This window comes from Gymnodraco acuticeps, unplaced genomic scaffold, assembly GCF_902827175.1.
Source record: "Gymnodraco acuticeps unplaced genomic scaffold, fGymAcu1.1, whole genome shotgun sequence".
NCBI lineage: Eukaryota > Metazoa > Chordata > Actinopteri > Perciformes > Bathydraconidae > Gymnodraco > Gymnodraco acuticeps.
In genome coordinates, this window is record NW_022991435.1 from 755,900 (window position 1) to 783,850 (window position 27,951).

Below are 27,951 nucleotides of genomic sequence, written 5' to 3' on the forward strand. Positions count from 1 at the left end.
GTAAAATCTTACCGCTCACTTACGTTAGCGGTGTCGTAAAAACCGTGGGAAAATGTAAAATATGATGACGAAGAAGAAGATTCCAGTGGCCCCAATTTTTGTCCATTCTGGACAAGTGAACAATGTATTCGGACAAGTAAATTGCCAAACTCACTTGTCCATGGACAAGTACTCTCTAAAAACTTTTTCTCACACTGGCGTTGCTACCCAGTTGTGTAGTAAATTCCCAAGCCTGTTTGTGTGGCACTGCTCCAATCATCGTCTAGAGCTGGCAGTTGGGGATGTGGTCAAGGAGGTCTCAGGGCTCAATCATTTCCAGATCTTTTTTGACAAACTCTATTCCTTGTTCCATGCCTCCCCCAAAAATCAGAGGCAGTTAGCGCAGTGTGCGCAAGCAGTCGGACAGCGTCTCCTGGTGATAGGGCATGTTTTGTCCATCCGCTGGGTGGCTTCAAGTGAAAGGAGCGTCAGAGCAGTCTGGGAAAACTACCGAGTGCTTCATGATCACTTCACAAATACTGCAAACGACACGAGCAGGGATTCCAGAGACAGAGCAAAGTACAAGGGCCTGGATGATGTGCTCACATCTGCAACGTTTGTCAGCAATCTGGGACTGATGTACGATGCGCTCACAGAGCTCAGCGACCTCTCTCGGCAACTCCAAAAAAGAGAGATGACACTGCCTACAGCAGATAGGCTCTTAACTCGAGAAATACGAGTTTTTGAATCCATGGTCACCATGCCTGGCCCACACATGACTACAGTTCATACAGCTCTAGCTGAGAAGTCCTTCAAGGGTGTTGCCCTGCGTGAGAATGGCAGGCTTGTACAGATTCATGCAGGTCAGTTTTTCCGCAGTATGGTAGAGAATCTGAGACACAGAATGACTTCCACAACCTCCTCTCATGTCAGCACAAGAGAAATCCCATTACATGGCCGGGAGGCCCGGGACAATCAGCTAATCCAGGACATGAAAGTTATCCATCCTGGAAGTTGGCCTGAAGAGGAGTTAGACGTACAGTATGGGGACGTAGAGGTGCTACGTTTGTGCGAAGTGCTGAAAGTGGACAGAAGAGAGACTGTTCAGGGCTTTCGCGAATACAAGGAAACCAGGGCATCCCGTACACCTGCTGCCATGGAGCCTCTACTGAAAGCAGTCCGAACCATCGCTGTCTCCACTAGTGAGTGTGAGCGGGCATTCAGCTGCATGAACGATATCCTTACTGCAAAAAGGAATGTTCTCTCTGTCAGCCGACTGTCCAGCCTGGTTTTCATTAAATGTAATGGACCATCACTAGGACAGTTCAATCCGGAACAGTATGTGAGGTCCTGGCTGGCAAAGGGAAGGAGAAGTGCTGATGAAAGAGCCTGTCCAGCTCCAGCCCCTGATACTGATGTCCCCAAGGCCTTCTGGAGCCTTTTCTAACAATGTGAAGTATATTGCAAAGCAGCTCACCCAGTGAGAAGACTTTTGGCATAATGTGCCGATTTGTACAGATCCTGGAGATAGAATAACTTCAGACCAACCAGGGAGTTATCTGATCAGCTTGGTGTTCAATGTAACTCTTTACCATGGCTCAGACTTTGTTACTTGCAGTTACAGTTTCTCATTTTAGATTGTGCACATTTTGCATTTGTTTTTACATGTTCTTTGTTCATGCTCTTTATCATTTTTCTGAGTTGGAAAGTTAGATTGCATCATAGTTTACTTTATACATATTTGTATTCTTCAGTGGTGAAGTATATTGCAAAGCAGCTCAGCCATGTGAGAAGACTTTTGGCACTTTTTCGTTTTCTGAGTTGGAAAGTTAGATTGCATTCAAAATGTACAGAAATACTTAATTTTGTTAAAGCTTTTTATAAAAAATGCTTCTGACCAGAGCTTTGTTTCCTTGTCATTAATGTTGAACACCACCAGAGGGGCTCTCACCTGAAAGGTCTTTGCTTCATGTGTCTTCAGCAGAAGATCTAGACTTTGATTGCTATATTTTCAGTTAATATTGACCTTACTGAGCTTTAGCCATATCCGCTGCCTATCATAAAAAATGTTAAGTACAGTGAACCTTTCTAAAATATACAGTAGTAAAGAGACAAACCCACCAGCATTATAGTAGCCAAATTCTTGTTTGTGGGCTGTATATATAAAATTGACTTGAAAAAGTTGCTGATTTTAGAGTACTGGCACCTTTTTCATTCCAATTCAAGCACTGGCCTCCATGCATTCATTGTTGGCTTCTCTGTGGATGCTGTCTGAGCAACAATGGAGCTGGAGAAAAGAAGAGGCTTAATGGAAATAGAATCAGCTTTATAAGGGATGCACTATATCAGGGGTGGGGAACCTCCGGCCCCCGGGCCGTATACGGCCCTCGAGACCATTTGGTACGGCCCTCGAGGTAATTTATAAACACACGCAAAAAAGAAAAAAATTAAAGAAATCTAGACCGCAAAAGAATTAAACAAGCGAGTGCCTGTTTTTCCTGTCCAAGGTCAGGGTCCTTGAACACAACACGAGCCTAACGTGTCATCACGTGGTTATGTCTCGTCTGACAGGGGTGCAATTCTGACGGAGAGCACCAGAACGTCGCTCCGGCACTTCAGAAACTGCAGTACCCATAAGGAGCCGTACACATGCCGCAGTTTCTGCGTGGCTGTGTCTTTAGTTGTAAGCCCAGTGGCGATCTGTTCATCTGTCATACTGATCATACAGTCAATAACTTTGTTGTTATTAGCATCTGGTTAGCTAGCTATGCTAACGAATATAAGAAGCTTTTTCTACAACCAGTGAGGTAAAGGCACCTCTTTATATGATCATTATAGTTATAACAAAATAAGAGAATAAAGTAAACAGGTATAAAATACTATATGACAGTAAAAAAAAGTTAATAAACAAGAACACAGTTTGAAAGGGGAGTGATTTGTAAAATATCCATAAAGAAAAAGAAATCTGCTTACAGTTGTGTTTCATATGGGTGTTGAGAGATGTCTCCATAGATCTCCTAATGTTGCTCTCAAAGTGCACCAGATTGATGCTTTCAACTTCAACATTTAAAAAAATCTTCCCGGGGGAGCTTGCCCCCGGACCCCCCAAGAGGAGGTGAGGACCCCCCTAGAGGAGGTGAGGACCCCCCCTAGAGGAGGTTAGCTCCCCCCCCCCCACTTAAATCATGTCCACATGGATAGGAAACTAAATACATTTGCACACATCTTGTGTCCATATCTTTCTGTTTTGGTGGTCATGCCACACCGTGCACATGCATACCACACCGTGCACGTGCATGTATGCACGAGTCATGGTGAGATATCTGGATTAAGAGGTTGCTTTTTCTTTGCACAGCATGAAAGAAAGGCCAAATGAATGGGCTGTGATTTTAGTTTAAGCAGAGGTCAATCATTTGTACGGCCCCTGGAGGATGTTGTCAACATTGAAATGGCCCTTGAGAGGAAAAAGGTTCCCCACCCCTGCACTATATGGTTCAATTCACAATTTAGTGTTTTAAAAAAGAAGTTCATAACCAGTAGTTAATGGTCACCTGAAGTGAAGATAATGTAGTTATTTATTCCACTGTACCTAACCAAATCGAACTGACATAGCAACTGTTTACACCACAAAAACAAAGAACAGTTTAAACTCTTCAAATGTTCATTTATTTATGTACTACAACAAAAAACGTATATTGTAAATTGCAATCCTGCTTTTTCTATTGGAGTGTTTAGCTGCGGTTGTTAAGTCATTAAAAAGCAATATAACTCAGATGTACGGCCAAAGTGTATCAACTTAAATTCTATTATTGGAATAGTACCTAACAATATGACTTATCCCATCAGATGATCATTTATCATTCGAGTCGTATTGTAAATCTAACCCTAATCCTCTCTGTTTCTTTTCTCTCCGCTCAGACGCAGTCCCAGAGGACCTGGTGGAGCCTCTCTACAGGGACCAGTACAAGCAGGAGCACCTGAAGCCTCCGGTGGCCTGCCTGCTGCAGTCCGCTGAGCTCTACTGCCGGGCGGGGAGCCTGATCCTCCGCAGTGATGCTGTCAAACCATTACTGGGACACAACGCTGTCATCCAGGCCCTGGCTCAGAAAGGCCTGTACGTCACTGACCAGGACCGCCTGGTCACAGAGAGAGACCTGACCAGCACGCCCATACACATGGTGAGAGGTAGCTCGGTACAAGACTGAAAACATCCACATTTTTCTGAGGGTTTTACATTTTACAGTACAGTCTAATTTAGTTTTTTTTTCCTTTTTTTTCTTATTGTTCACACTTAAACATGCATATATGTTAGTAACCGTGGTGATAAGATGTGGGAAATGGGATCCCTGCATTTACATCTCCATCTGGTCTTCTGTAAATTCACACATAGGCTCACACACACAAGAATATGAACCTGGGCTACAGCTAAGGATTTATTTTCCCTAATTGTCTATAAAATCGTGAAAAAGATATGAAACAGAGAAAAAAAGCAGATTTACTATAAAAACAGTGAATGTTACTGTGTGTTTTGCTGTGTCTTCTTTCATGGGGAGTGAGTAAGTTATATGATAGTGTGTTTGCATGCACGGCTACATGTGTCTGATTGTTTGACTGTCCTCCAAGATCTGTCCCGTTTGGGGGAAAAACAACCGCTAATGACGGGTTTCCTATAGCAATCCATTACTCACTGTTCGCTCTGTGTGTTATTAGACAGTTCCTGGCAAACATCCCTCAGTGATACTCTGGTAGTATGTCAATACTGTGTGCAGCAATGAATGGACGAACATAAAAGGACTGCAACATGCTATTATTTAAATTATTGATTTTAAAATGTATTCTTTTTTTGAATATCAGAGTGGATTTGTTTGCAGGAGACAAAGACAATGGCCAAAGTAATGCACACATATTGCTAATTTGGTCAAAACGGGTCCAAAACACAAAGATGTTCAGTTTAAATGGAATATCCTCTCATCGGGGAGGCTTTCAGAGCACATTTTTGAGCATTTTCGCCTGATAAATGAATCCAGATATTATCATGACGTTGATAGATTTGTGTTGATTGCCAGAGATGGGGTCGTTACTAAAAAAAAGTAATATATTACATATTACATATTACTTTAAAAAAAAGTAATATATTACACTACTTCGTTACTCTCTACATAAAGTAACTCGTTACTTTATTCGTTACTTTACTCGTTACTTTACTCGCAGGGCCGGCCCGCCCCTACCTACAGGCAGATCACGCAGACTGCGGCGCACCTACAGTGTAAGCGTGCCACAGTTTTGCCTCTGCGAGACTCCACTTGCACCCCCAATTACTATTGCATTAAGGAAGACATAACACAAGTCTTTCTTTATGCTCTAAAATAGGCTACCAGCCTACCACAACAATCAATCAATCAATCAATCAATGTTTATTTATATAGCCCAATATCACAAATGTTACATTTGTCTCAGTGGACTTTACAGTTTGTACAAAATATCAGTATGACAATACGACACCCTCTGTCCTTAGACCCTCACATCGTACAAGGAAAAACTTCCGGAGAAAACCCACAGTTTAAAGGGAAAAATGGGAGAAACCTCAGGGAGAGCAACAGAGGAGGGATCCCTCTCCCAGGACGGACAGACGTGCAATAGATGCCGTGTGTAAAAACAACAAGCTAACAGTCTGTGAAACGTCAAGACACTAATGAATGAAACCAGTTCAAGACGCATTATCCTAATTACTTATTTAGTATTCCATAACTTAGTAACAGATATGGTCAAACTAAAGTGGTAGAGACATGGCAGAATTCCTACAATGAAGCGGGGCATTGAACTGTTCACCCGTGAGAGGGCGATCAACAAAAGAGAGCGAGCGGCCCCGTTGAGGGAGTTTACAGATGAAAAGACTCAGCCATGTTTATGCAGCACTGCACGTGGAGATGTGGTCTCGCAAATTGCGCAGATTACATAGGCCTACATGTATATAAACCATAGACTGTAAACCTGCGGCGGAAACCCCTCTTGTCTGTCAGTGAGTGTGATTATTTTATAAAAGTAACGAAGTAACGCGTGTCGGGGCAATGTTAGTAACTGTAGTGTGATTACGGAATTATAAAAGTAACGCGTTACACTACTCCGTTACCGACAAAAGTAATATTATTACAGTAACGCGTTACACACCCAACTCTGTTGATTGCCTAATTAGCTCGTTGTTTTGGGTCTAAAATATAAAATTGCCACTATTTACTGAACATGATTACAGTGAAATAGATTTGTTATGTTGTTTGAGTCTGGCTGCAGATCCATACCCACTGCTAGCACACACATGGCTGGAGTCCGGGTACTTCTGCTGACAGCAAAAGGTGTCTGCATTGCAGTGCACCCTCTCCCCCCCCCCCCCCCTCCCCCCCCCTCCCCCTCCTGCTCTCACTCTGTCTGTCTTACTATTTCTTTCCTCAACTCTCGGTTTGCCACATTCCTCTCTCCATATCCCTCTTCTTCTCATTGTCTTATTCTCCTCTCCTAGCCCCTACCTCTATCTCCTTCAAACTCTTATCTTTGTGGATTAGATTCAACTTTATAATCTCTAATAGAAGATTACAAATATGTCACCGTTTCTCTCTCTCTGATGTAGCCAGTATTTCATTTGCCCTCTGCTTGTGTTTTCTTATTACAGCTTGAGAGGATGATTTAAAGTCAAGAGTGCATTTTTATGTTTACGGTTGATTGTGCTCACTACACCACTCATCGATTGAGGTTGTCATGAAGGTGGGGATGATGGACGCCGATTAAAAGCAGCACTTAATGTCCTTTCTCACCTTTCAATTTGTATTCGTCTCTCTTTGTCTCACTGTGCAGGGCCGGTGATTTAGAGTTGTAGTGACAGTTTTAAGAAGACAAATGAAGCCTGTAGCCAGTCGACTATTGACCTTCATTTGTGTAACACAGCCTGGCAATTTAGTTAATCTACTCGTCCTTATTGTGGCTCTGTGCCCTTCTGAAATAATCTGATTGGTTCGGCAAGGTGGAGGGACTGCCTCTGTGTGTATTTGTGGACTCAGCAGGATAATTACGGTCACGCTAAAAGTCCAGGCTTTTCATTTTGGGTTATGGTATATCTTTGAAGAAAAATGATGACCTCATGGTTTTCCAAATACTGTGCAACAGAATAATAACTCAGTAAGAGAGGAAAGGGAGGAGGAGGGGTGTGGATATATGGATATAATGGATATACAGAGAGAAGGAGGGAAAATATGGAGTTTAGGGGCGGCCAATTGGCTGCAATTCAGGAGGAAGCAGGAAAGTAGAGCAAGAGAGGAGTGGAAATCTACAGTAGGATGAATGGAAAGGGGGAAATAGGGAAAAGCTTTGGAAAGGCAAGAAGGAAAGACAGAGAGAAGAAGGAAGGTATTTCCTTTTTGGCAGACGAGGCCTCATGCGTGTGCCAGAGAAACAGTGGAAAAGGCCCAGTGTTAATATGGCCATCTGGAATATGGGGGAGAGAAAAGGGAGACGACTAGGAGAGGAAGAGAAGAGAAGGAGGAAAGGAAAGCAGGGAGGGTTTGAGGAAAGGAGGAAGACGTGATGTGCAGTACTGCAGCAGAGTGGAGGGTGGGGTCTCACATTGAGGCAATGCACGTCTGGTGCACAAATGAGAGCCTCCACACACAACACACAACTCCAAAGAGCTGTCAGACCTCCTGCAGTGTGCTCAACACCTGTGTGTCTAGTTGTACTTTCCTGTTCCTCACCGACCTTTTTATAATTTCACACACCATGCCCTCTGAGGGTTGAAATGCAAAGACAAGAGTGTGGCGGAGGAGAGGGAGCCGTAGCGGTATTTACATTTTCCTGCAGAGGGGCGTGTACCCTCGACTAAAAGCCTCCTGCTCAATAGCGCTGAGAGATTTGGAGTGTTTAATGCATGTGTGTGAGAAATATAGCAAGAGTGGACATTAGATCTAATGGCAAACACTACACACTAACATCTCAATAGAGACAGACATGTAGGTGTTAAGTTGTCAAATAAAAACACTTGCGGTGCTCAGATTTGTCAGACACTTTGTGGAGAAAGAGGTTACTTTGATTATCTGTTTGCTCAGCTGTGTTGTGCTTTCCTATAGATGCCTTTGATCAAGGACCACACACACACACACGCACACACACACACACACACACACACACACACACACACACACACACACACACACACACACACACAAAGCAATACAACAGCAGTGAGGATGAATGCTGATGCTTCTGTTAGAGAGCACTGCAGCTCTTTAACACTCTTTATGACCAATATCTGCCATTTCCACAGCCTTATAAGGGGCGTCTGTCACTGTGAGGGGTTTAGATTTGCCTCAGGACACACACACACACACACACACACACACACACACGCACCAAAGGTCTTTCTGAAGGGATAATAGACAGCACATGGCTTTTAAATCTATGTTATAGTGTCAACAGTCGCCTTTTTTTCCTTTGTATATGCGAGCAGTGGCACCACATACTCAGTCTGTCTCCTTCTCTGTCTCGTTCACACACCCACATGCACATGCACTTTAGTTCTCCATACATTGTCCTATTAGAAGCAGTGAGAGAACAGTGACGCAGACAAACATACACAACAAGGTGACGAACAATAACCTGGTAAAACAAAAAAAATCTTACACATTAATAATGGAACAATAAGACATTATTTTGTACCTAGGGATTGTATGAAAATGAATTGGAACTGTCGGGGGCTGAACACGATGTTTCACTTTTAACAATCTTGTTTTTTAATCTCTGCATGAAATGTAAAAAATTACAAGTTGTGGTTTTATAGAGAGCAATATGCTGTAAATATGAAATTGTTTTAATATTTTACCACAACTCTAAAATACTTTTTGAACACCCTTTATCATTTTAGTACAGTCCCTAAGATCCATGGTTCGTGTTTTGAAGCAGCTGTTAATTTACAAAAATCGTAATGAAACATAAATGAACACGTGATTTGTCCTTACCATTTAAATGAATGTGGCTTCCTCCCCTAATGGTCTGAAAACTCACACCTTAATAAGCTTCTTAACAATATTAAAGATTTAGTGCGGTTTATGCAAATTAATTCAGAAAACCTTCAATCACAGCAAAAGCTCAGTGTGATCATGAAAATTGAGTTTTCTGGATCTGCAGCTCCAGTGTAAGCTGCTTGGGCCTCTCTCTCCCTCTCTCTCTCTCTCCCTCCCTCTCCTTCTATCTGTCTGTCTCTGTCTGTCTCACCCTCTCTCTCCCTCTCTCACTCCGTCTCCTTCTATCTGTCTGTCTCTCTGGCTGTCTCACCCTCTGTCTGCCTCTCTCTCCCCCCTCTCTCTCCCTCTCCTTCTATCTGTCTGTCTGTCTGTCTCTCTGTCTGTCTCACCCTCTGTCTCACCCTCTCTCTCCCTCTCCTTCTATCTGTCTGTCTCTCTGGCTGTCTCACCCTCTGTCTGCCTCTCTCTCCCTCTCCTTCTATCTGTCTGTCTGTCTGTCTCTCTGTCTGTCTCACCCTCTGTCTGCCTCTCTCTCCCTCTCTCTCTTTCCCTCTCCTTCTATCTGTCTGTCTGTCTCTCTGTCTGTCTCACCCTCTCTCTCCCTCTCCTTCTATCTGTCTGTCTCTCTGTCTGTCTCACCCTCTCTCTCCCTCTCTCCCTCTCCTTCTATCTGTCTGTCTCACCCTCTCTCTCCCTCTCTCCCTCTCCTTCTATCTGTCTGTCTCACCCTCTCTCTCCCTCTCTCACTCCGTCTCCTTCTATCTGTCTGTCTCTCTGGCTGTCTCACCCTCTGTCTGCCTCTCTCTCCCTCTCCTTCTATCTGTCTGTCTGTCTGTCTGTCTCTCTGTCTGTCTCACCCTCTGTCTCACCCTCTCTCTCCCTCTCCTTCTATCTGTCTGTCTCTCTGGCTGTCTCACCCTCTGTCTGCCTCTCTCTCCCTCTCCTTCTATCTGTCTGTCTGTCTGTCTCTCTGTCTGTCTCACCCTCTGTCTGCCTCTCTCCCTCTCTCTCTTTCCCTCTCCTTCTATCTGTCTGTCTCACCCTCTGTCTGCCTCTCTCTCCCTCTCCTTCTATCTGTCTGTCTGTCTCTCTGTCTGTCTCACCCTCTCTCTCCCTCTCCTTCTATCTGTCTGTCTCTCTGTCTGTCTCACCCTCTCTCTCCCTCTCTCCCTCTCCTTCTATCTGTCTGTCTCACCCTCTGTCTGCCTCTCTCTCCCTCTCCTTCTATCTGTCTGTCTGTCTCTCTGTCTGTCTCACCCTCTGTCTGCCTCTCTCTCCCCTCTCTCTCTTTCCCTCTCCTTCTATCTGTCTGTCTGTCTCACCCTCTCTCTCCCTCTCCCTCTCTCCCTCTCCTTCTATCTGTCTGTCTCTCTGTCTGTCTCACCCTCTGTCTGCCTCTCTCTCCCTCTCCTTCTATCTGTCTGTCTGTCTCTCTGTCTGTCTCACCCTCTGTCTGCCTCTCTCTCTGTCCGTCTGTCCATCTGTCAGCCACCCTGTACCCTCGGAGGAGAATGCATGCAATGTCAAAAATCTGCCAATATCCTGAAGATGCAGGAACAAACTGTGTGCAGACTGTTTCTTAGACAGTATCAGCCTGCAATCCAAACAATCACGTTTACCCATTTAACACGCTACAACTGAAGCATTCATACAACAAACTGTTTGTCCACCAGCATGTATCGTTATACACGTCAGCACTGTTTCAGCGTCTACAAACAACTGTAGTTTACAATAAGATTGTTTAGCTATTATTCCTTTGGTAAAATCCACTAGATTTAATGATGAAGAACATCAGATGACACATAAGTCCACTTTCTTATTTTTCTCCGCACTTATTTCCATAAGAAGTCTGTAAGAAGTTTGTGTCTTACAGCCATATTTCCTCGGTACACACTGTCTGTTTGGACGGGCAGATGTAGAGCACCGGCAGCAGTCCAGAGTTGTAAATCTGGATCTGTTGCTGGTTTCTTTGGGAAAAACGTGGTCACTCTGGCTGTTACAGGAGGCTCTGTGGTTAGGAATAGTCGCCAGTACGGGAGAAATCTCACTGCTTGTTTGTGTGTGTTGGTATGAGTCACCTGGAGCTCCTAACATTAGGTGTTTGTTTATTAAGGTTGCACACACACACACACACACACACACACACACACACACACACACACACACACACACACACACACACACACACACACAGAGAGAGTGTAGATGTTTTTGAGCTGACCTGGTGGTATGACAGGAAAGGGAAGGAGAGGTCTGTTGGTCTGACCGGTCTGGGATCAGAAAGGCTAGCAGAATGTCAAGCTTTGTGTGCTGTAGGTGTTGAGGGCTGGTAGGCCATTAGGTAATTTGTGCGCTATAAAAGTAGTGCTATGTACAGACGTTTAGGAGTGTGATTCAGACTCTGTTGGGCCTGAGAGCTTACCTCACCTAAAATGAAGAAAACATGAGAAAATGAAGAAAGACCTAGTACACCGATTTGAGAAGCTCACATGAAAAATACATTGTTATCATATGATCCAGATATTTCTGTTAACCTAGTGTTAGAATTGTCTTCTTGTTATAAAATCTTAATCATGCGATCACAATGACGAATAGCAGAATTAAATGTATGTTCAGATGCCACACGACAACATGGCATCAAACTTGTTCTACAACAGAACTTGTGTGTGTAAAACGTTTTAGTCTCCCACGGAAACATACAGAGCCCCTAAAGGGACATGGGAAAAAAAGAATCGACTTTTGGACAGATAGCTTTCAGCAACTTTGATTCTCTAAAGATAAACTTCAAAGGATCCCATTTAGCTGAAATCTCAGGAACTTCCTGATGTCCACAAAGCTGCCTCAGTTAAAATCCCAAGACAAGAGTTTGGAGGTTTGGAGCATTATAGATTTGTAGGAGTTGTAGGACTGATAATAATGTAGGGCAAACAAACAAACAGAGGAAGGAAAGACAATTTGATTAAAATTGAAATCAATTGAGATTTTGTATTTGTTACTGGCTCTGGGGGTCTTTGGTTTTAAGATTCTGAAGCACATTGTCCCAAGTTTGAGTACATTTGTATTCCTGTACAAATATCACGTCATATTTCCCAACTCTAATCCTTTCCCCTTTTCCAACAGTGCGCCATGAATTTGATTTCACAAGAAATTACTTCATGATTAATAGTTGCTCAGTCATTAGTTTTTAGAGCCCCTACTTGAAAGTTGTAATGTTGCAGCATCACGACACTACATTTGAGTTTACACAATGTCTGGTTGGAAACACTCCAGGAAAGGGAGGGGGAGTGTAAATGTTGGATTGTTACAAAATGAGGAGATGTGACATTTATTAAATGTGTGTTGTAAAATTCTAATTGTTGTTCTTTAGATGCTCTTTTGGATGGTTTTTGCAGCTGTATGCAAAAGGTTAAATCCTTCTTTTTTTTGAAGAGAACAAAACTGATGATCTTTTATTTAATTAAAGGTTTTAGGCAACTCAAAAATAGAAAGTGTTGCTCCATAGTCAAAGTCATGCACAGATAATCACAATATGGAAACATAAGGTTTGGCCTTTAAGTTTGATGCTTTCGAAAATAATTGTAAATTAATCCTTGCAATGTCCTTATGTCTTTACAGAGTTCCCACCTGGCCCTCATTGATACCCTGATGATGGCGTACACTGTGGAGATGGTGAGTGTGGAGAGGGTGATGTCGTGCATCAACAGGTACTCCTCCGCCGACCCCTCATACGGTGACGGACACATTCAGGAGCTGCCGTATGACACAGAGGATGCTATCGCCACCTGGATCAACAAGGTACACACTCACCGAGGATCATGTTGTGTGCTCATAAAACCACAAGGACATGTGCTTTCTTATTTCAGAGGGAAACAACTGTACACTTTCTTAAGCCTTTTAAAATACGACACACAGTTCTTTGTTTGACTCCGGATAAGGAAGACACGAACAGTGCTGGAAAGTGTGTCAGCGCTGGTTCAAAATCTCATTTTTGCAAGGGAACTAGATGAAAAACTAACAACAAGTAATCCTGCCACAGAGATTAGAAGAAGATAACTGACTAAACCGAACTCCTGTGGTTTGCTAAAGCAGGATATAGAGGTTAAAGTCAGACCTGGACTGGGCTGTAAAGCTTTAAGAGGGCCTTAGTTAAGTCTCATTGATTGCATTTTTACTTTACTTCATCATCTTACAGATTGTTTAGTCACTTCAAATTGCTTTCACTGATTTTGCTTTTCACCGTTTTTCTCCAAAAATGATGTTGGCTAAATTCTACTTTGTGTAAAATAATGAAATATGCACCAGCATGACATGAATGAATCAATTAAATGTACAATAGTCATTGAAATTCTTTCCTGAATAAGCTCATGTGCTTGCTGTTCTCTTTTCCAGTCCACAGACACACAGGCAAGATTCATCTACAGACACACACGTTTAAAAAAAACACATGGGCGATTGTCTCTCTGTTCAGCACTGAAACGTAGCACGCCATGGTTCGAATAATACAAAATGTGTGTACTGCAAGCCAAAATGTTACATCACTGTTTGTTCAGAACCATTGAAGACAGTAAAGCAGTTATCGTGAAAAGGGGACTTTAAAATACTTTATAGAGTAATCTTTTTAGTTTTTTCTACTTTGGACTTGAGTATCAGGTTACAGTGATATTTAGCATTGGTGGCTAATAGGTAGGTTTGGTGGTGAAATGTTTTTCTTTGATGTGTGGAGCCTCTTGTTCTCATGTTCAAGTTTCCCCTCTCTCCACCACAGACTCGCCCATTCAGTCTCTCAGTGTCTGAAATGTGACCTTGATCTCTGCCCTCCTGTCTGTCTGCCTGTCTGTCTTTCTCCAGGTGACTGAATACTTAAGGGACATACTTGTTGAAGAGCAAAAGCTGAGAGAAGCTTCCATTCAGGAGTCAAACTCAACAACCAACAAAGTAAGAACACATACTTACACAAACCGTTACTGAAATAACATTGTGTTTTAGGGAAATTCCCCAAAGATTATTTAGCCTAGTATAAAGACTCCAAACAAAGGAAACAGCTAGCTACCCGAAATCATCAGCTTCTCTAAAGCTCACAAATTAACACTTATTATCGGCTTTGTTTAATTTGCACAATAAGCTAAATGTAATGTCCTCTAAATCATTAGAGGACATTGGAAGTCACTGCTGCCAAATGTTGTTGTTGGGTTGTGAGTGAGCAAATACAACACAGAAAATACAGCATGATCATTTGTGAGCTATGTTTTTTTTCATCAATTTTGGTAATTTCATGCTTTTGTGGAATGAGAAAGGAAATGAGGGAAAAGAGAGTACTGTAGATACATGACATGCAGCAAATGTTCGAGCCTGCAGATAAATGAACCAGAGACTTCCTTCTCAGGGCAGTGGTCCCATGTGGTATGCGCCCTAATCCCTCGGCTATAGAATATGAGTCTTCTAATTTATCCCTCAGCAAGAGAGCTAACAAGTATATTTCCCCAAGCAATTCCTTCAGAAACGGCAATAAAAACATAAACATGACTTGTAATCATTAATGTCTGCATCTTATTTGATGTATTGTCTGATTCTTAAACTTGCCTTTTGTCAAGTTGATAGGAGACTTACAGTAAATCACCCGTCTGTTGATATTAGATTTGGATTGTTTCCTATTTTACTTATAGACAGTAGCACAGGTTTAAGTCCACACACACACATACAGCGCAGCACACAGAGCTCTGTAAGTCAGAGGAACAGATGAGCTCAGTCTCAGACCAGCTGCAGAGAAATGTTGTCAAGAGTCGCTGCTAGAGGAGACAAATACATATGAAACAGAGTGAGAAGAAAAGTGAGGAGGGAAAATCAGAGAGAGGGGAACGGGAGAAATGACAGCAGAGGGGGAGACATGGAGAGAGACACTTAGGAACTCTGCCAGCTGTAGCTAAAGAGAGTCAGTGACAGACAGAGGCAGTGTTGTCATCCTGCAGGCTTCAGAGTTATGTAAGGTCCATGTGACACAACGAGGCTGCTGGGACAAACACACAGCGGCCAGCTACTGTCCTCTTCCTCTCACTTACCCATAAGGCCACAGCACAGTGCCTTATGAGGTCATGACCCCCGCCTCGGGCCTGTGCTCAACAGCAGTGACAAAGGGGTGAACAAGTGGAAATATACATATGATCTCACTGCGAGCATGTGTACGCAACAACAAATAGAACTGTGGCAAATTGAAATGGGTTGGTTAACTTCCTGCCATTCAATATCAAGTTAAAGAGATAAACATGCCATGCTAGCTACTAAAGGCTGTCCTTACTGTAGATGCAGGGGTGCTTTCGGCCCAATGTTAATGCTAGCATGGCATACAAATGGTAAAATGCTGATTTTTCAATAAAATGTTTACTTTCTTAGTTTAATATGTTAGCATGTTAACGCTTTCTAAGTGTGTGAAAGTAATGAGATCGCTTATGTTATAAAAAATTATCCTGCAGGAGACTTTAGACTTAATTACATAGCAATTCATCCAATTGTTGTTGAGACATTATACTCAAATCAACAAATGTCAACCTCATGCTGACGCTAGAGGAAACGTCAGGATACCAAAAGTCAGTAGAATTCATCCTCTGAGCACCAAGAGTCTTCAGTCTGGACCTGATTTGTGGATTGATTGACAGACTGACATTGCTAGAGCCACACGGGAAGCTGAAAAATCCCACGTTATCGTAGACAAAACTGTTTAAATACTACAGATTGTAATATGCTCACATGCTGTCCCCTTGAATCACTATTAGTTATCTCTTTAAAGAGCTGCAAGATATCACGAGTGGCTAAATTAGATTTAACGGAGCTTTTATCTGCAGTGGGAGTTTCTTGGCAAATGTTCATTGTTTTCTTTGAGGCGTATAGTAAGTGTGATCCCTGCCTGCAAGTGATTGGCCTGTGAGCTGATAATACACATACGTTGTGTATGCTAGACTCACATATACACTCTCTCTGGCTTTGTGAAAGGCAACCAGTTACAACAAGGGAAGAAGAAGGTATTTTAAAAGTGTGAGGAAACGCTGTACACTCAGTGTCAGTCATCTGCTTTCTTACTGCACGCTCCATCACACAGCATTACCAGCCTCAACAGAAGTTCATTCACTGACGAGAAGATTCTTTCACACACACATATGCCTTTAAAAACACACACACTCATGGATGAGCACAAGACACTACTCAGATCTGATCTAGTCTATTCTGGGACTGTGTGAAAAGTCTTGGTCTTGTGACTAAGTGCAGCATTTGTGGGTGGATTCTGTGTGAATATAAGCTTGTGGTTTGTATTACTTTTCATAAATTAGGTTATTTTTGGTACCATTTGTCAACTGGTTATTAGTTTCCAATATATGATACACCTTCCCTGGGATTTTAATAACAACAAGATAAATATCTTATCGTCTTGGAATAATTGCTATGAAATGACCAGATGTTTGTGTTCCCCCCGACAGTTTTTATTAGCCAATTAGCATACTAGCAAGTTAAAACTAACAACTATTGTGTTGTAGAGCCTTATTAGGAGAGAAATGCAACCAAAGGTCAACAATCACTGTGTTTACAGTTACCATACCATTAGCTATAGAAACAGTTAATGGACTCCCTGAAGAGGGAAGGCTGTGTTCTGTGTTTTGGATGAGACTATGCCCATTGTATTAGCTTCTTTTACTGTAAGATGATGCAAGGGCTACGCTTTTTAGTTAAATGCCTTCATCTTTAAAAAATCATTGGTTGAAAATACAAAGACTGTTTTAGGAAAGAACCCTTTGAGTCAGACTTTTTTTGGAGAGCCTTTGGGAGACAAAGTTACTTGTGTATTCTCATATGTAATAAGTTTATGAGAAATTCCTTAAAATGTAAAGCAGTCTTTACTAGAGTAAAGAGAGGGGTTGTCCCACCGTCTCAGCTGTATAGTAGCAAACATTTTGTTGTTGTCACCCTAACGCCTCTCCCACTCTCTCCTGTTGTCGTCCAATCATCATCCACCATCAAGTCTCCTAGCAAATGGTACTGGAGATTAGTACCTGTAAGTCCATCCATTCTGAAGAACTCTTCTTCACCAACCTCCACCATCTAACTCTCCTCTGTCTAATCCAAAACCTGCAAGGATACACCCCTTCACATTGTCCCCTCCAAATCTCTCAATGCATGTGGCCCTGAGCCCCATCATGCATTGCTCTGATACCTCCCACATTACCCCACCCGGCCCCCTGTCTTCACATGCCTATGAATCTGATTGAATGATATAATAACCATTTTAAACTTAGCCCTATGGTCAGAAACTTCACCTGGAAGAGCAGTCCTGTAGCATGATCATTTGAATACTGGGAATTAGCCAATGTCTCTTGTGTTAGACGTTTCACTTAACACATATTAAAAACTAATGCTAGTACCCCGGAATTGTTAGCTACCATTTTTCCTTTTTTTTAATGTAGCATTTATATTGTCTGTGTTAGGCATTAAAAGCACATTTTGTTAAGGATGTAATACCAGTTCATATAAACCAAATCTAATTAAAATAACAACATTTTGTTATTAAGAGCTTGATGTACGAACACAGACAGAGACGCTGTCAGACAGTGAAGGCTGCTGCAATGAAAGCTTCCATCGAATTTCTTGTCAAACGCAAACTCGACGCCACTCTTGTGATTTAATTGGTAAACTTGATTCCTTGAAGATTTATGTAGCAGTGTTGTCTCTGTTTGTTATAGGCCCAGAGAGACAGGAACAGAAAAAGCATGAATGCACTCACGTAAATTATTAAACTTTAGATCCCACGTTGATGTATAATGTGGACAACAATTGAATTGTTGGATTGTGTTCCTTTTCTCCTTCTAAAAAAACCTAACCACTCCTCAGAATCAATCAAAGGGAGCAAAATAGTGCTGTGGTGTTATAATTGCATTTTTTCTATCCATTTATATTAAAGATGACAAAGTAAATCCAGATGTTTATTATTTGCATGATGAAATTAATCTGTAATATTTGAGTTTAGCCTGAAGCCCACCCTATGCTTGAAATTAACACCTACTACATGATTAAGTTGTCTGTGCACCGGTGCATGCAGATGGAGGTGTGTCTGCAGATGTTTGCACCAACAATCAGAGAGCCAGCTGTACGTTTACATCCGATGACACATATAGGTGATGTCTTTCTGCCGTTGCCATGGTTTCAGGCTCGCTGCAGGCGGGAGCAGGCGCAGCAGATGAGTGCTCCGTCACTCCCCCTGGTGGAGAACCTGCTGAAGGACAACACAGACGGCTGTGCCCTGACCGCCCTGCTGCACTTCTACTGCCCACAGGCCATCAGACTGGAAGGTGGGAACAACTCCTAAATATGTTACTACGCTCTTTTTATTGTGATATTCCCCAAAAGTAAACAGACTGGTCTATAGTTGGTCCAAATATACAATAAGAAATCATAAAGAAATAGCATTGAATGAGCTAACCACAATGACTTTCAGTCTCAACTTGAACTCACAAAGGTTGCTCTTCTCTGCTCTGACTTCATACATCTGAATAAAGGGCTTCAAACAAAGAGTATATTTATCATCAGTGTGACTCATTTTCTGAGGGCTTTTGCCTTTTGAATACTTAAGAAAGTCAATTCAATAAAAACAAATAATGGTAGTGTAGCAGCCTTTTCAGGAAATGTTTTGACTTTCTATAGATACATTTAATGATATAAATGGAGGGTATTGTTAAGCATGTTGACCTAAGAAAGACACTGAGAAGAAGAGAGGACTGAGGACAGACATGGAAAACAAAGCTGTGTTTCCTCTTAAGTTGCCTGCACCCTCATTTCTATAAATGCCCTGGGTTGGGTTGCGTCGGTCACGAGGGGTGTGTGACGGAGGACCGTTAGAGGAGTAGCTAGCTGCTATTTCAAAGATAAACAACTCTCATGCCGGCACTCTGAGACTCTTGGGACTGAATGTGGTTCACGGGGCGCTCATACACATGTGGACCAGATGTGGAAGCTAGTTAATTTGTGCTTAATTTACTCTAAGAATAGTAAAGAAGTACATAATGACATAATTTCCAGAGAAATCAGCTGCTGTAATGTTTGGTTGTCTGTTTCCTCTTTGTTAACATTATACACATGCATGGGCCGTCCTCACAGTAACGTCAGGGGATAAAGATCCTGATGATTCATCTAGAGGGAGTTTGAAAACTTGAGTCATAACTGTTGAAGGATTGTGAGCGATTCAAATCAGCCCCTGCTGCTAATACTAGTGGGAAAGGCAGTCTCACTTTAAATGTAAACTATGCCTTATCTTTTCCTTGTCTTCCTGCCTGGCCCTTGCTATCACCCCTCCCTCGTGTGTGTTTGTGTCTGACCCCTCCCCTGGCGGAGCAGATATCTGCCTCAAGGAGACTATGTCTTTGGCTGACAGTCTGTACAACCTCCAGCTGGTGCAGGAGTTCTGCAGGAACAACCTCAACCACTGCTGCCACTTCAGCCTGGAGGACATGCTCTATGCACATGCATCCATAAAGGTAAGACCTGAGTTCAAATATATAAAAAGAGTTGTATGGGAAGGATTTGGAAAAAAGTTATTTTTATAATGCTGAGTCAGTTGAAGAAAGAAGGAAAATAAAAGTGTTTTGGGGAATAAGGAGGAATAGGGGGGGGGATTACAAGTAGGCAAAAATTAGTCATGCAAAGTAAAGTTGAATAAAGAAAGTGAGCAGACTCGGTTGGGCTTATTGCTGTGTGGATGTATGAACCGGGAGAAATCCTTTTGCTACAGTGAATATTGCTTTGCAGGCACATTAGAATGAATATGACAGGCTGTGTGTGTGTGTGTGTGTGCGTGCTTCTCTAGTACATACGCTGCAAGCCAAATTACCCCCCCTCACCCCCTCTCAGACAGAGGACAGATTCTGCTCAGAGGAGATTCACAGTCCTGACCCATCTCCAACTGCCTCCCTTGTTCTCTCCCCCTCTGTTTTTATCAGACAACAAAATATGTGATCCTCAGAGATCACAACAGTGTATTTGTCTTACTCAGTCCTCAGGCTGAGATCTCCCAATGTTACACACATTAGTTTCTAAATTAATAAAATACTGACTATACCACTTTAAAAGCATCTCTGTGCCGTCGGGACGTTGGAAGGAGCAGAGCCAGTGTGGGTAAATAGTATGCGGGGAGCGTGGGTAGAACAATTTGAATTCAAGTCACGGTCCAAGCTGACTGGGACTTTCCATTCTTCAAAACACAGTAGCCAGTTTTCATACTTGTGCTCTGCTTTCTCTGTATTTCCCCTTCCTTCTCATTCACTACATTGTTTATATTTAGTTTGTGGTGTTACAATTGAAAAAGTAGGAAAAGGAGGGAAGAGAGGGATACAAATGGTTGTGAAGAGCAGTAAAGAGACTGGCACCCTGCCCATGCCCTGCATCTTAACCAGGCTGTGTGTGCATGTCCATGTTTTTAATATGAAAAACAAAAGTGATGTTGTTTTACCCATTAGGCAGTTCTCTCTGGTGCCCGAATACAGAGACCCAATCTTTTGTTGTCTTTATATTCCTTCTACAAATTAAATAAGCAGATCTTATACGTCTACCAAAATGTTTCCTACATAGGAAATAGTCTTTATAGGGATCTAGAGACGTTCTGTTTATGACATGCATTTATCATAGATTCGGGTTACTCACTCGCTGCTCTGTGCATCCATCTGTGCATATGTGACATATTTAAACTAAACCCCAGATGGTGTTTTTGGCCGTTTTCATGAACCGTATGTGTTTGACATTAAACCACTCAATGGAACATGTACTGTACTAATTTAACTAAACACACCCACACCTGAGCCTGTTACCAAGCAACAGTTTGCAGGCCATGACCTCCTTGAGCTGTCAAAAAGCTGTATGATCCTACGATTGTTGCTCATTGAACATCTTAACAGCGACACTGAGAGAAGGAGTGTGACAGATGTGCTAATAGAATGATTAAATAACCACATATACGACCATATATGACTGCAGCATTAACCACAAAGGTGTGTGTGTGTGTGTGTGTGTGTTTTGCAGAGTAACTACCTGGTGTTTATGGCTGAGCTTTTCTGGTGGTTTGAAGTGGTAAAACCCTCATTTGTACAGCCCAGAGTCTTCGATCCAAACGGTACTGTGCAAGTTAATGATCAAATCAGCATGCTTTGTTAACAGCAATGATTATGACAGTTATGCATGCTAAACGATTAATAATAATGAACTCAAGGCTGCAGAAAAATAGAGATTTTCTGTCGTATGTTTCTCTCTGCAGCCTGTGAGCCTGTGTCCTCCTGTAGAAATATGGCTCCTGTGTCCAGTCCTGTCAAACAGAGCTATGCAGACAGACCTGACAGCCCAGAGAACATCCCTTCACAGGGTAACATATCTCATATCTAAAGGGGAATGGCAAAACTATTTCTTATGTGATCATGTGGGAATAGATGTCACAATGGTATATAGCGTGGATTTGTCCACACTGCTCTTTTTAACACAACTTTCTGAAAAAACTGTTTTATCTTCACTTCAATGAGGCCATCCATACAAACTTGTGTTAAAAGAAGACATAGTTGGTATTTTAGCAGGAACATGCATTACTTCAGAACAGTGGAAGAATGTGTTGTTGTGTTTTTTAAATCAGAGGCCCCCTAGTGGCTGATTTATAGACATGCACTAGCTCGTATGCTACGTTTGAGCCTTACACTTTTCTTTACATTATTAACAATACAGTATTTTGCCTACGTATTTAATCTTCATTCTCCCTGAAGCTAAAGCACTCCACTGCAGCATTTGTTGTTCTCTTGTGAAATAATGGATTTCACACATTCAGTAAGAAGCCCCTCTGTGTCTGTAACAGGTATAATGAAGAGGTCTACCTCCATGTCCTACGTGGATGGCTGTGTTGGGACATGGCCCAAAGAACATCGGTTAGTACTCAAACTCCAGCTAGAGCAGATGAAATGAAATGAGATACAAATGTGAAAAGGTCTGTTGATTCCTTGTTAAACTTATTAATAAGCTTATTAAACTCACGACACATTTCCTTCCTCCACCAGCTCCTCCTCTCGGGGAATCTCCTTTGAGATTCCTCTGGACGGAGAACCCACTCTGCCGTCCGGCGGCATGACCCGCTCTGCCAGCAGTGACGGCCTGGGGTTCAAAGTTCACTATGCATCTCGAGGGAGCATGAAACGCCACCTCTCCCTCATGCCTGTTGATGTAAATGGACAGAGCAGACACATACCAGAGGAGGATGATGAGTTCACTTCCCAGAAATCCCTGGGGCGGAGCAACACGTTCTCCATCAAGAACCAAAGCAGGTACAGCAAAGGGAGGATGTTTCCTATCCTGTATTTAAGATTTTATCCATGCAAGCACGTGCTGCGCCAGCAAGAGGTAGTATACATTAGCTGCCTGTTCACTCTAAGATGCTTTTTGGTGCTGCTCCTCAACTTTTAATAGTTTCATGTGCATGTAAACTTTATAGTATAGATAAGCACAGAATAATGAAGCTTAACACAACTTTTAGATTTAAGTTGTTCTTAAAAGTTCAAAACATTTGAAAATACTATGCTATGTTATTGTTTTTTTAAAACACAACACATTAACACTCCTACTGTAAATACCCATATACATTTGTTTTCAGCAAAAATGTGTTTGGGGGTTAAGTCACTCTTAAAGGGCTTAACTTAAAAAGTGTGTATTTTTTTTTTAACGAACTGCACGGAGAGTCATAAAGATAAGAAGAACACCCAGCTGTTTATCACTCTGGGTAACTAGAACAATTAGTCAACGTGTGTCACTGTTATCCAAGAGTTAACTTACCCAAACCTGTCTCCAGGTGCTCCAATGGAGTCCTCCCTGAAAGCAACCATAGCCACAACGATCACCATGGCAACCACAGTGGCCACATCAGCCCATCCTCCCCCCCGAGCATCGAGGAGGCGCTGAAGATTATCCACGACACGGAGAGGCCTCACGCCTGCCTCGGGTCGGGGGACGGAGACGATGGCTTCTTCCTCCATGGTGCGGAGCCGTCAGACCCTCCGGGGGCTCACGGTCCAGGAGACGACCTGGGACCAGCTAAGGCTCGGCCAAACGACCACGACCCCAACTCCCTGTCCACCGATGAAGTGGACACGGGCATCCACGTGAGGACAGAGGACATCCAGAGCTTGGATGAGGACTCCTCCTCTCTGAGAGACTACTCAGATATTGACCAAGACTGTGAGGCCATGACCCGGTCCTGTCCGCTGCCTGACCAGCCGGAGAGGGAGAGGAGCCGGCCCGGAGGAGGGGAGGGGGTTGGTCAGACTAACCCTGAGGGTGGGAGGGGGGACGGTGGGGACAGCCCCTGTCCCAGTACAGCACCCACCATCCACAGATCCCACACACTGAGCCCCGCCTCGTCCTGCGGAGGCTCTGGGGCCATGGTCCGCATGACGAGCTTTGCAGAGCAGAAGTTCAGGAAGCTGGAGGGAAGGAGCAGCGGAGGAACAACCCCAGAGAGTTCAGACCTCAATGTGCCGTACACACACCTGCCAAAAAGCTTTTCTGCTCAGGTTAGTGTCCTTTTGTGTTGCTCAATCCCTCTTTCATAAAAACTCTACTTTTGTTGCAGGGGCAGAAATGCAATTTGTAGTGAGATGTGTTTTTCTTTTCACTTTTTTCTAGATATCTACACCTCCTTTGCCAATCACATCTCCCTCTCCAGCAACGCCTTCCCCCAGAGACCCCTCCCACCTGATAGCCACAGAGATGATTCAGCTGAGGATGAAGCTGGAGGAGAAACGTAGAGCCATTGAAGCCCAGAAGCAGAAGGTAAACAGATACAGGGAAAGGAGGGGAAACAGTAGTAACGCTATACATGAATGATCATATTATTATGCTCTTTCACAGGTGGAAGCAGCGTTCACCCGCCATCGCCAGAAGATGGGCAGAACAGCCTTTTTGAATGTAGTAAGAAGAAAAGGGATCACTGCCCCCCTCAGCCCCAGCTCAGCAGCAGCAGAAGCCCCTTCCCCAGAGCCACTATCAGCCTCAAAGGAAACCAGGCAGGGCAGCATGGAGGGGGCGGAGAGATGCAAGCCAGATGGAGCAGCGCCTAGATCCCCCTGTGAGGATGGAGCAGGTGAGTAACCACAGAAAGTATGCTCTCATAAATGTAGTAAAATGCTTTAACACCAGCTCAAATGAACTGAATCATTATTTGGTGATACAGGAATGTCTCCAGGAGAAATCGACCTTACGGAATACACGCGCTCCATCGATAGGCTGAACACGTCGCTGGGCTTCCTGCAGACAGAGATGCAGCGTCTGGCCCAGCAGCAGGAGAGGATCATGTCTATGAGAGAGCAACAGCAGCAATCCTGGGTCATCCCTCCTCCTGCTCCATCTCCACACAGGTATCACTTTTGCTAAATCTACTGTTTTCTTTTTATACATAATTCTGTAAACTCATATATGACCGGGTGTGTTTTCTTGCCCCGCAGGCAGCTCCGTGAGTTGCGCAGCAGCAGTGTTACAGGCCGGGGGTCAGGTCGAGGCTCGGTTGGGTCTTTATCCCCCATCCTCTCTTCTTCAGGCTCTCCCCAAGCTCCCAACCGTTCCCCTGCTGGCCTAAAGCGGCGGCCGGCCTCCTTCCACGCCAGGACACCTCGGACTCCACGGCCAAACGATCTGAAGGTCACGCCCTTCAGTCGAATGCTCAACACCCAGACCTCAGTGGACAGCCTACCCAGACTGAGGCGTTTCAACCCCAGCCAGAACCAGAACAGCTCGTTTGCTTACCTGGGCCACGATGAGGGGCCTCCTAAAAATAGGGACCAAGAAGCCAGGGACAACAACGAAAGCACTAAGGACAAAGAAGAGGATGTGGAGAGGAAGAGTGCTGGCACTCCTCAAGCTACTAATATTGAAGCAGCCAAAGAGAGGGAAGATGAGGGCGAAAGAAAGACTCTTTTGAAGCCATCAGGCTCCTCAGAGGTGGTGAAGGAGCCTCCATCTGACCTGAGACCAGCAGGAAGAGCTCCCCTCGGTCAGGAGATGGCGGGAGAGGGAGAGGCAGGAGCAGACATGTATGGAGAAGACCAAAAGATATGCTGTGGATTCTTTTTTAAGGTGAGCTAGAGCTACATAATTATATTTAAGAGGATAATTGTTATAGTTTTATGATAATGGTTGGAAACTGGATGTGGCAGAATTGGACGCAGGTTTAGCCAGTAGCTTTAACCAAAACTAAACTAACATTACTTGATTTGGTTGCTGTTCTCACATTGTGATACCTGTATGCTGCCTTTTAGTGATTTTTTTTGTGTGGAAATGTTGTTAAAAAATATATATATAAACTTTGCCCGAAATGTCAGTGTTTATAAACAGGGCTCCCCAGTTTTGGACTGATATGTCGGCTTGATTTCTTTGTTAAAATGGGTTCCTTCTTAGCTAACCTGCCAGCCTAAATCCTTCCAGACGTGTCAGCATCAGAGCACCAATGTTTCACTTATATTAACTGATAATCACAGTTAATAAGCCTCAGTCCGTACAGCCTCGTGGGGCTATATGCATGCAGTAGGGACAGGAAGAATCTCTTACTATGTGAGCTGGGAACATGTGCAGCGTTGTGCCTGTTGAGCCATGTGCTGATCAAAGACACACATGAGTGAATCTAGGCCACACAACGCAGCAATGACAGATGCACGGTAGACCATTAGAGCTATGATTACAGAGCAATGTCAAAGCATTGTTACTTACATTACTGCCACATTAAATACCAAATACTGCCCTAACTCCAATAAATACACAGTATAGTGCTAGTGTCATGATAATTGTCATGAAGGCTATAATGTTGCAGTGTAAATATGTCTATGTACAATCTGACATGTGTATTTTTTTTTCGCCACCCATTAAACACCAGGATGATGTGAAAGGGGAAGAAGACATGGCAGCAAAGAAAGCAGCTCTGCTGGAGAAGAGGCTGAGGAGGGAGAAGGAGACTCAGGAGAAGAAGCAGGAGCAGGAGCTGGACCAGGAGCAGAAGAGGGAAGCTGCACGGTTTGTCACACTTTCTTACTCCTCGTATACTAGCCAATGCTAACAGTGTCCCATGATCTATAGCATGAATACCGACAACATTTATCTTAAACTTGAGTGTGGAGTCATACAAGGATTCATCATCCTGGTCTCCTTCCGCAGGTTGAAAGCAGAGGAGGACCAGCTGAAGAAGGATGACGATAAGGCGAGGAAGGAATACATCAAATATGAATACTTGAGGAGGAAGCAACTCAAGCTGATGGAGGACATGGACGACGTCATCAAGCCCCGAACAGGAAGTCTCAAGAAGAAGCCGAGACCCAAGTCCATCCACAGGGACGTCGTGGAGTCTGCGCCCCCCGTGAGAGCGACAGGTGAATACCATAAACACATTTCATATAAACACACACGTATCTCTGGGTGACAGCCACTGACCTGTGCTTGTGTTGCAGGGGTGCGTCCTCGAGGATTCTCAGTATCAAGTGTTTCTTTGGCATCTCTCAATCTGGCTGACAATGACAAGGATCTGCCAAATAACAAAAAGAATAACAGGTAAGGCCCATTCTCTGCCTGGATCACAGATGTAATGCTCTGTGACTTTATATAACTCTTTATAACCCAGTTAAAACAACCTTGAAGTATTTTCCTGCAGTGTGCTGCTTTGCACATTTTTAACATTGTGGTGGGTTGTATCTTATGGTCTTTAACATTATGTTCAAAGGGTTTAACTAAATATCACCTAATTTCTGCACAATATCACACTTTTATGTATTTTTATAAAGACTATAAAAAACGTTTTCAGGATTACTTTTATATTTCATTTAAACCTTTCCAAAGCTAAACTTCACAACTCACACCTTATATTCCCCTTTGTGTCACACCCTGATACCATATACTTTACCATAGATTCATTTCATGGGGTTATGTTGTTTTCCTTCTTCTTAAGTCTTGACTTTTATGAGGCTTACTTTCTCGATTCTCTTCCCTTTCTTATTTTCTCTGTTTGCATGCGTCCCTCAGAGGCAAAAAAGTATCCCATATCCCGTTCTTTCTAAACTCTCCCAAAGAAAGAAAGGGAAGGTTAGTAATGTGTACTCGATGTGGCTCCATATAGACCAATCTCCACATAACTTCCGCCTGCATTTCATGAGACATTCCTTCAACACAGACATTAGAGGGGCAGTCTCGAGAGAGAAATAATTTGACATATTCCATTTCTGCAGTATTTTCTTCTGCATTAAGGTTCATGGGACTCGCGTGGCTACACTGTTTCCGCTTCAGTTCTCCTGCTCCTTATCCTTTCTGCCTTTTGCAGTATTGCTCTCAGGCTGTTGTTTGCTCTCTTCTCTATGTTGGCTGCTCTGCACTTCTCCACTGTGTTTGCCGTTTCCTCCACGAGAACTCGAGCTCATCCCACACAGTAGCCGTAAAGACAGCACTGAGATTTGCTTTGCTTGGCTGAACATGCCTCTGTCCCTTTGCTGCACAGCTTCCTCTGAGTATGAACAGTATGATGTAATGCAAGACAACAGACAGGGTTTGAAAAATTGTGTCACAGTGTCTGACCTTGTTTTACACCATCTCTTTCTGTCTGTTTGTGTTTAATGTGTGTGTGTGACGTGCATGTCTGTTTGTGCAATTTTTCGCCGGATTGTTCCATTCCTGCTTTTTTGCATCACCCTCTACGTGTTGACTGTGTTTTTTTGTTTTGTTTTTACGTCTGTGTGTCATTTTTTTGTACGTGATTATCTACAGGCCGGACTCTGCAGAAGGCCTTTCTTCTTGTCCTTCGACTATTAGTCGTAACGGAGAGAAGGATTGGGAAGATGACTCCACCACCTCTTCCAATCCCTCCAACAATGAGTACACAGGTAGAAGACATACCTGTACACCATTTTCTAACATTAACACAATTGCTCTAAATGTCAAACCA

At 43.2% G+C, this 27,951-nt stretch overlaps 1 protein-coding gene across 4 annotated transcripts in view; it reads left to right on the plus strand.

Moving 5' to 3' along the window:
- Positions 1 to 27,951, plus strand: part of camsap2b (calmodulin regulated spectrin-associated protein family, member 2b) — a 44,384-nt gene that overhangs the window by 14,313 nt on the left and 2,120 nt on the right. Inside the window, exons 2-20 of one of the 4 annotated variants that reach the window (XM_034196053.1) lie at positions 3,898 to 4,157; positions 12,600 to 12,779; positions 13,833 to 13,919; positions 18,172 to 18,313; positions 19,356 to 19,495; positions 21,033 to 21,123; positions 21,265 to 21,369; positions 21,847 to 21,916; positions 22,046 to 22,309; positions 22,831 to 23,551; positions 23,664 to 23,810; positions 23,889 to 24,120; positions 24,211 to 24,394; positions 24,482 to 25,109; positions 25,903 to 26,039; positions 26,181 to 26,392; positions 26,471 to 26,570; positions 27,039 to 27,098; positions 27,774 to 27,889. In XM_034196053.1, coding sequence (XP_034051944.1) covers positions 3,898 to 4,157; positions 12,600 to 12,779; positions 13,833 to 13,919; positions 18,172 to 18,313; positions 19,356 to 19,495; positions 21,033 to 21,123; positions 21,265 to 21,369; positions 21,847 to 21,916; positions 22,046 to 22,309; positions 22,831 to 23,551; positions 23,664 to 23,810; positions 23,889 to 24,120; positions 24,211 to 24,394; positions 24,482 to 25,109; positions 25,903 to 26,039; positions 26,181 to 26,392; positions 26,471 to 26,570; positions 27,039 to 27,098; positions 27,774 to 27,889 — 3,876 coding nt within the window. Of the gene's footprint in view, positions 1 to 3,897; positions 4,158 to 12,599; positions 12,780 to 13,832; positions 13,920 to 18,171; positions 18,314 to 19,355; positions 19,496 to 21,032; positions 21,124 to 21,264; positions 21,370 to 21,846; positions 21,917 to 22,045; positions 22,310 to 22,830; positions 23,552 to 23,663; positions 23,811 to 23,888; positions 24,121 to 24,210; positions 24,395 to 24,481; positions 25,110 to 25,902; positions 26,040 to 26,180; positions 26,393 to 26,470; positions 26,571 to 26,924; positions 27,015 to 27,038; positions 27,099 to 27,773; positions 27,890 to 27,951 lie in introns of those variants that run through there. The other 3 variants (XM_034196054.1, XM_034196056.1, XM_034196057.1) reach the window with 3 other exon arrangements.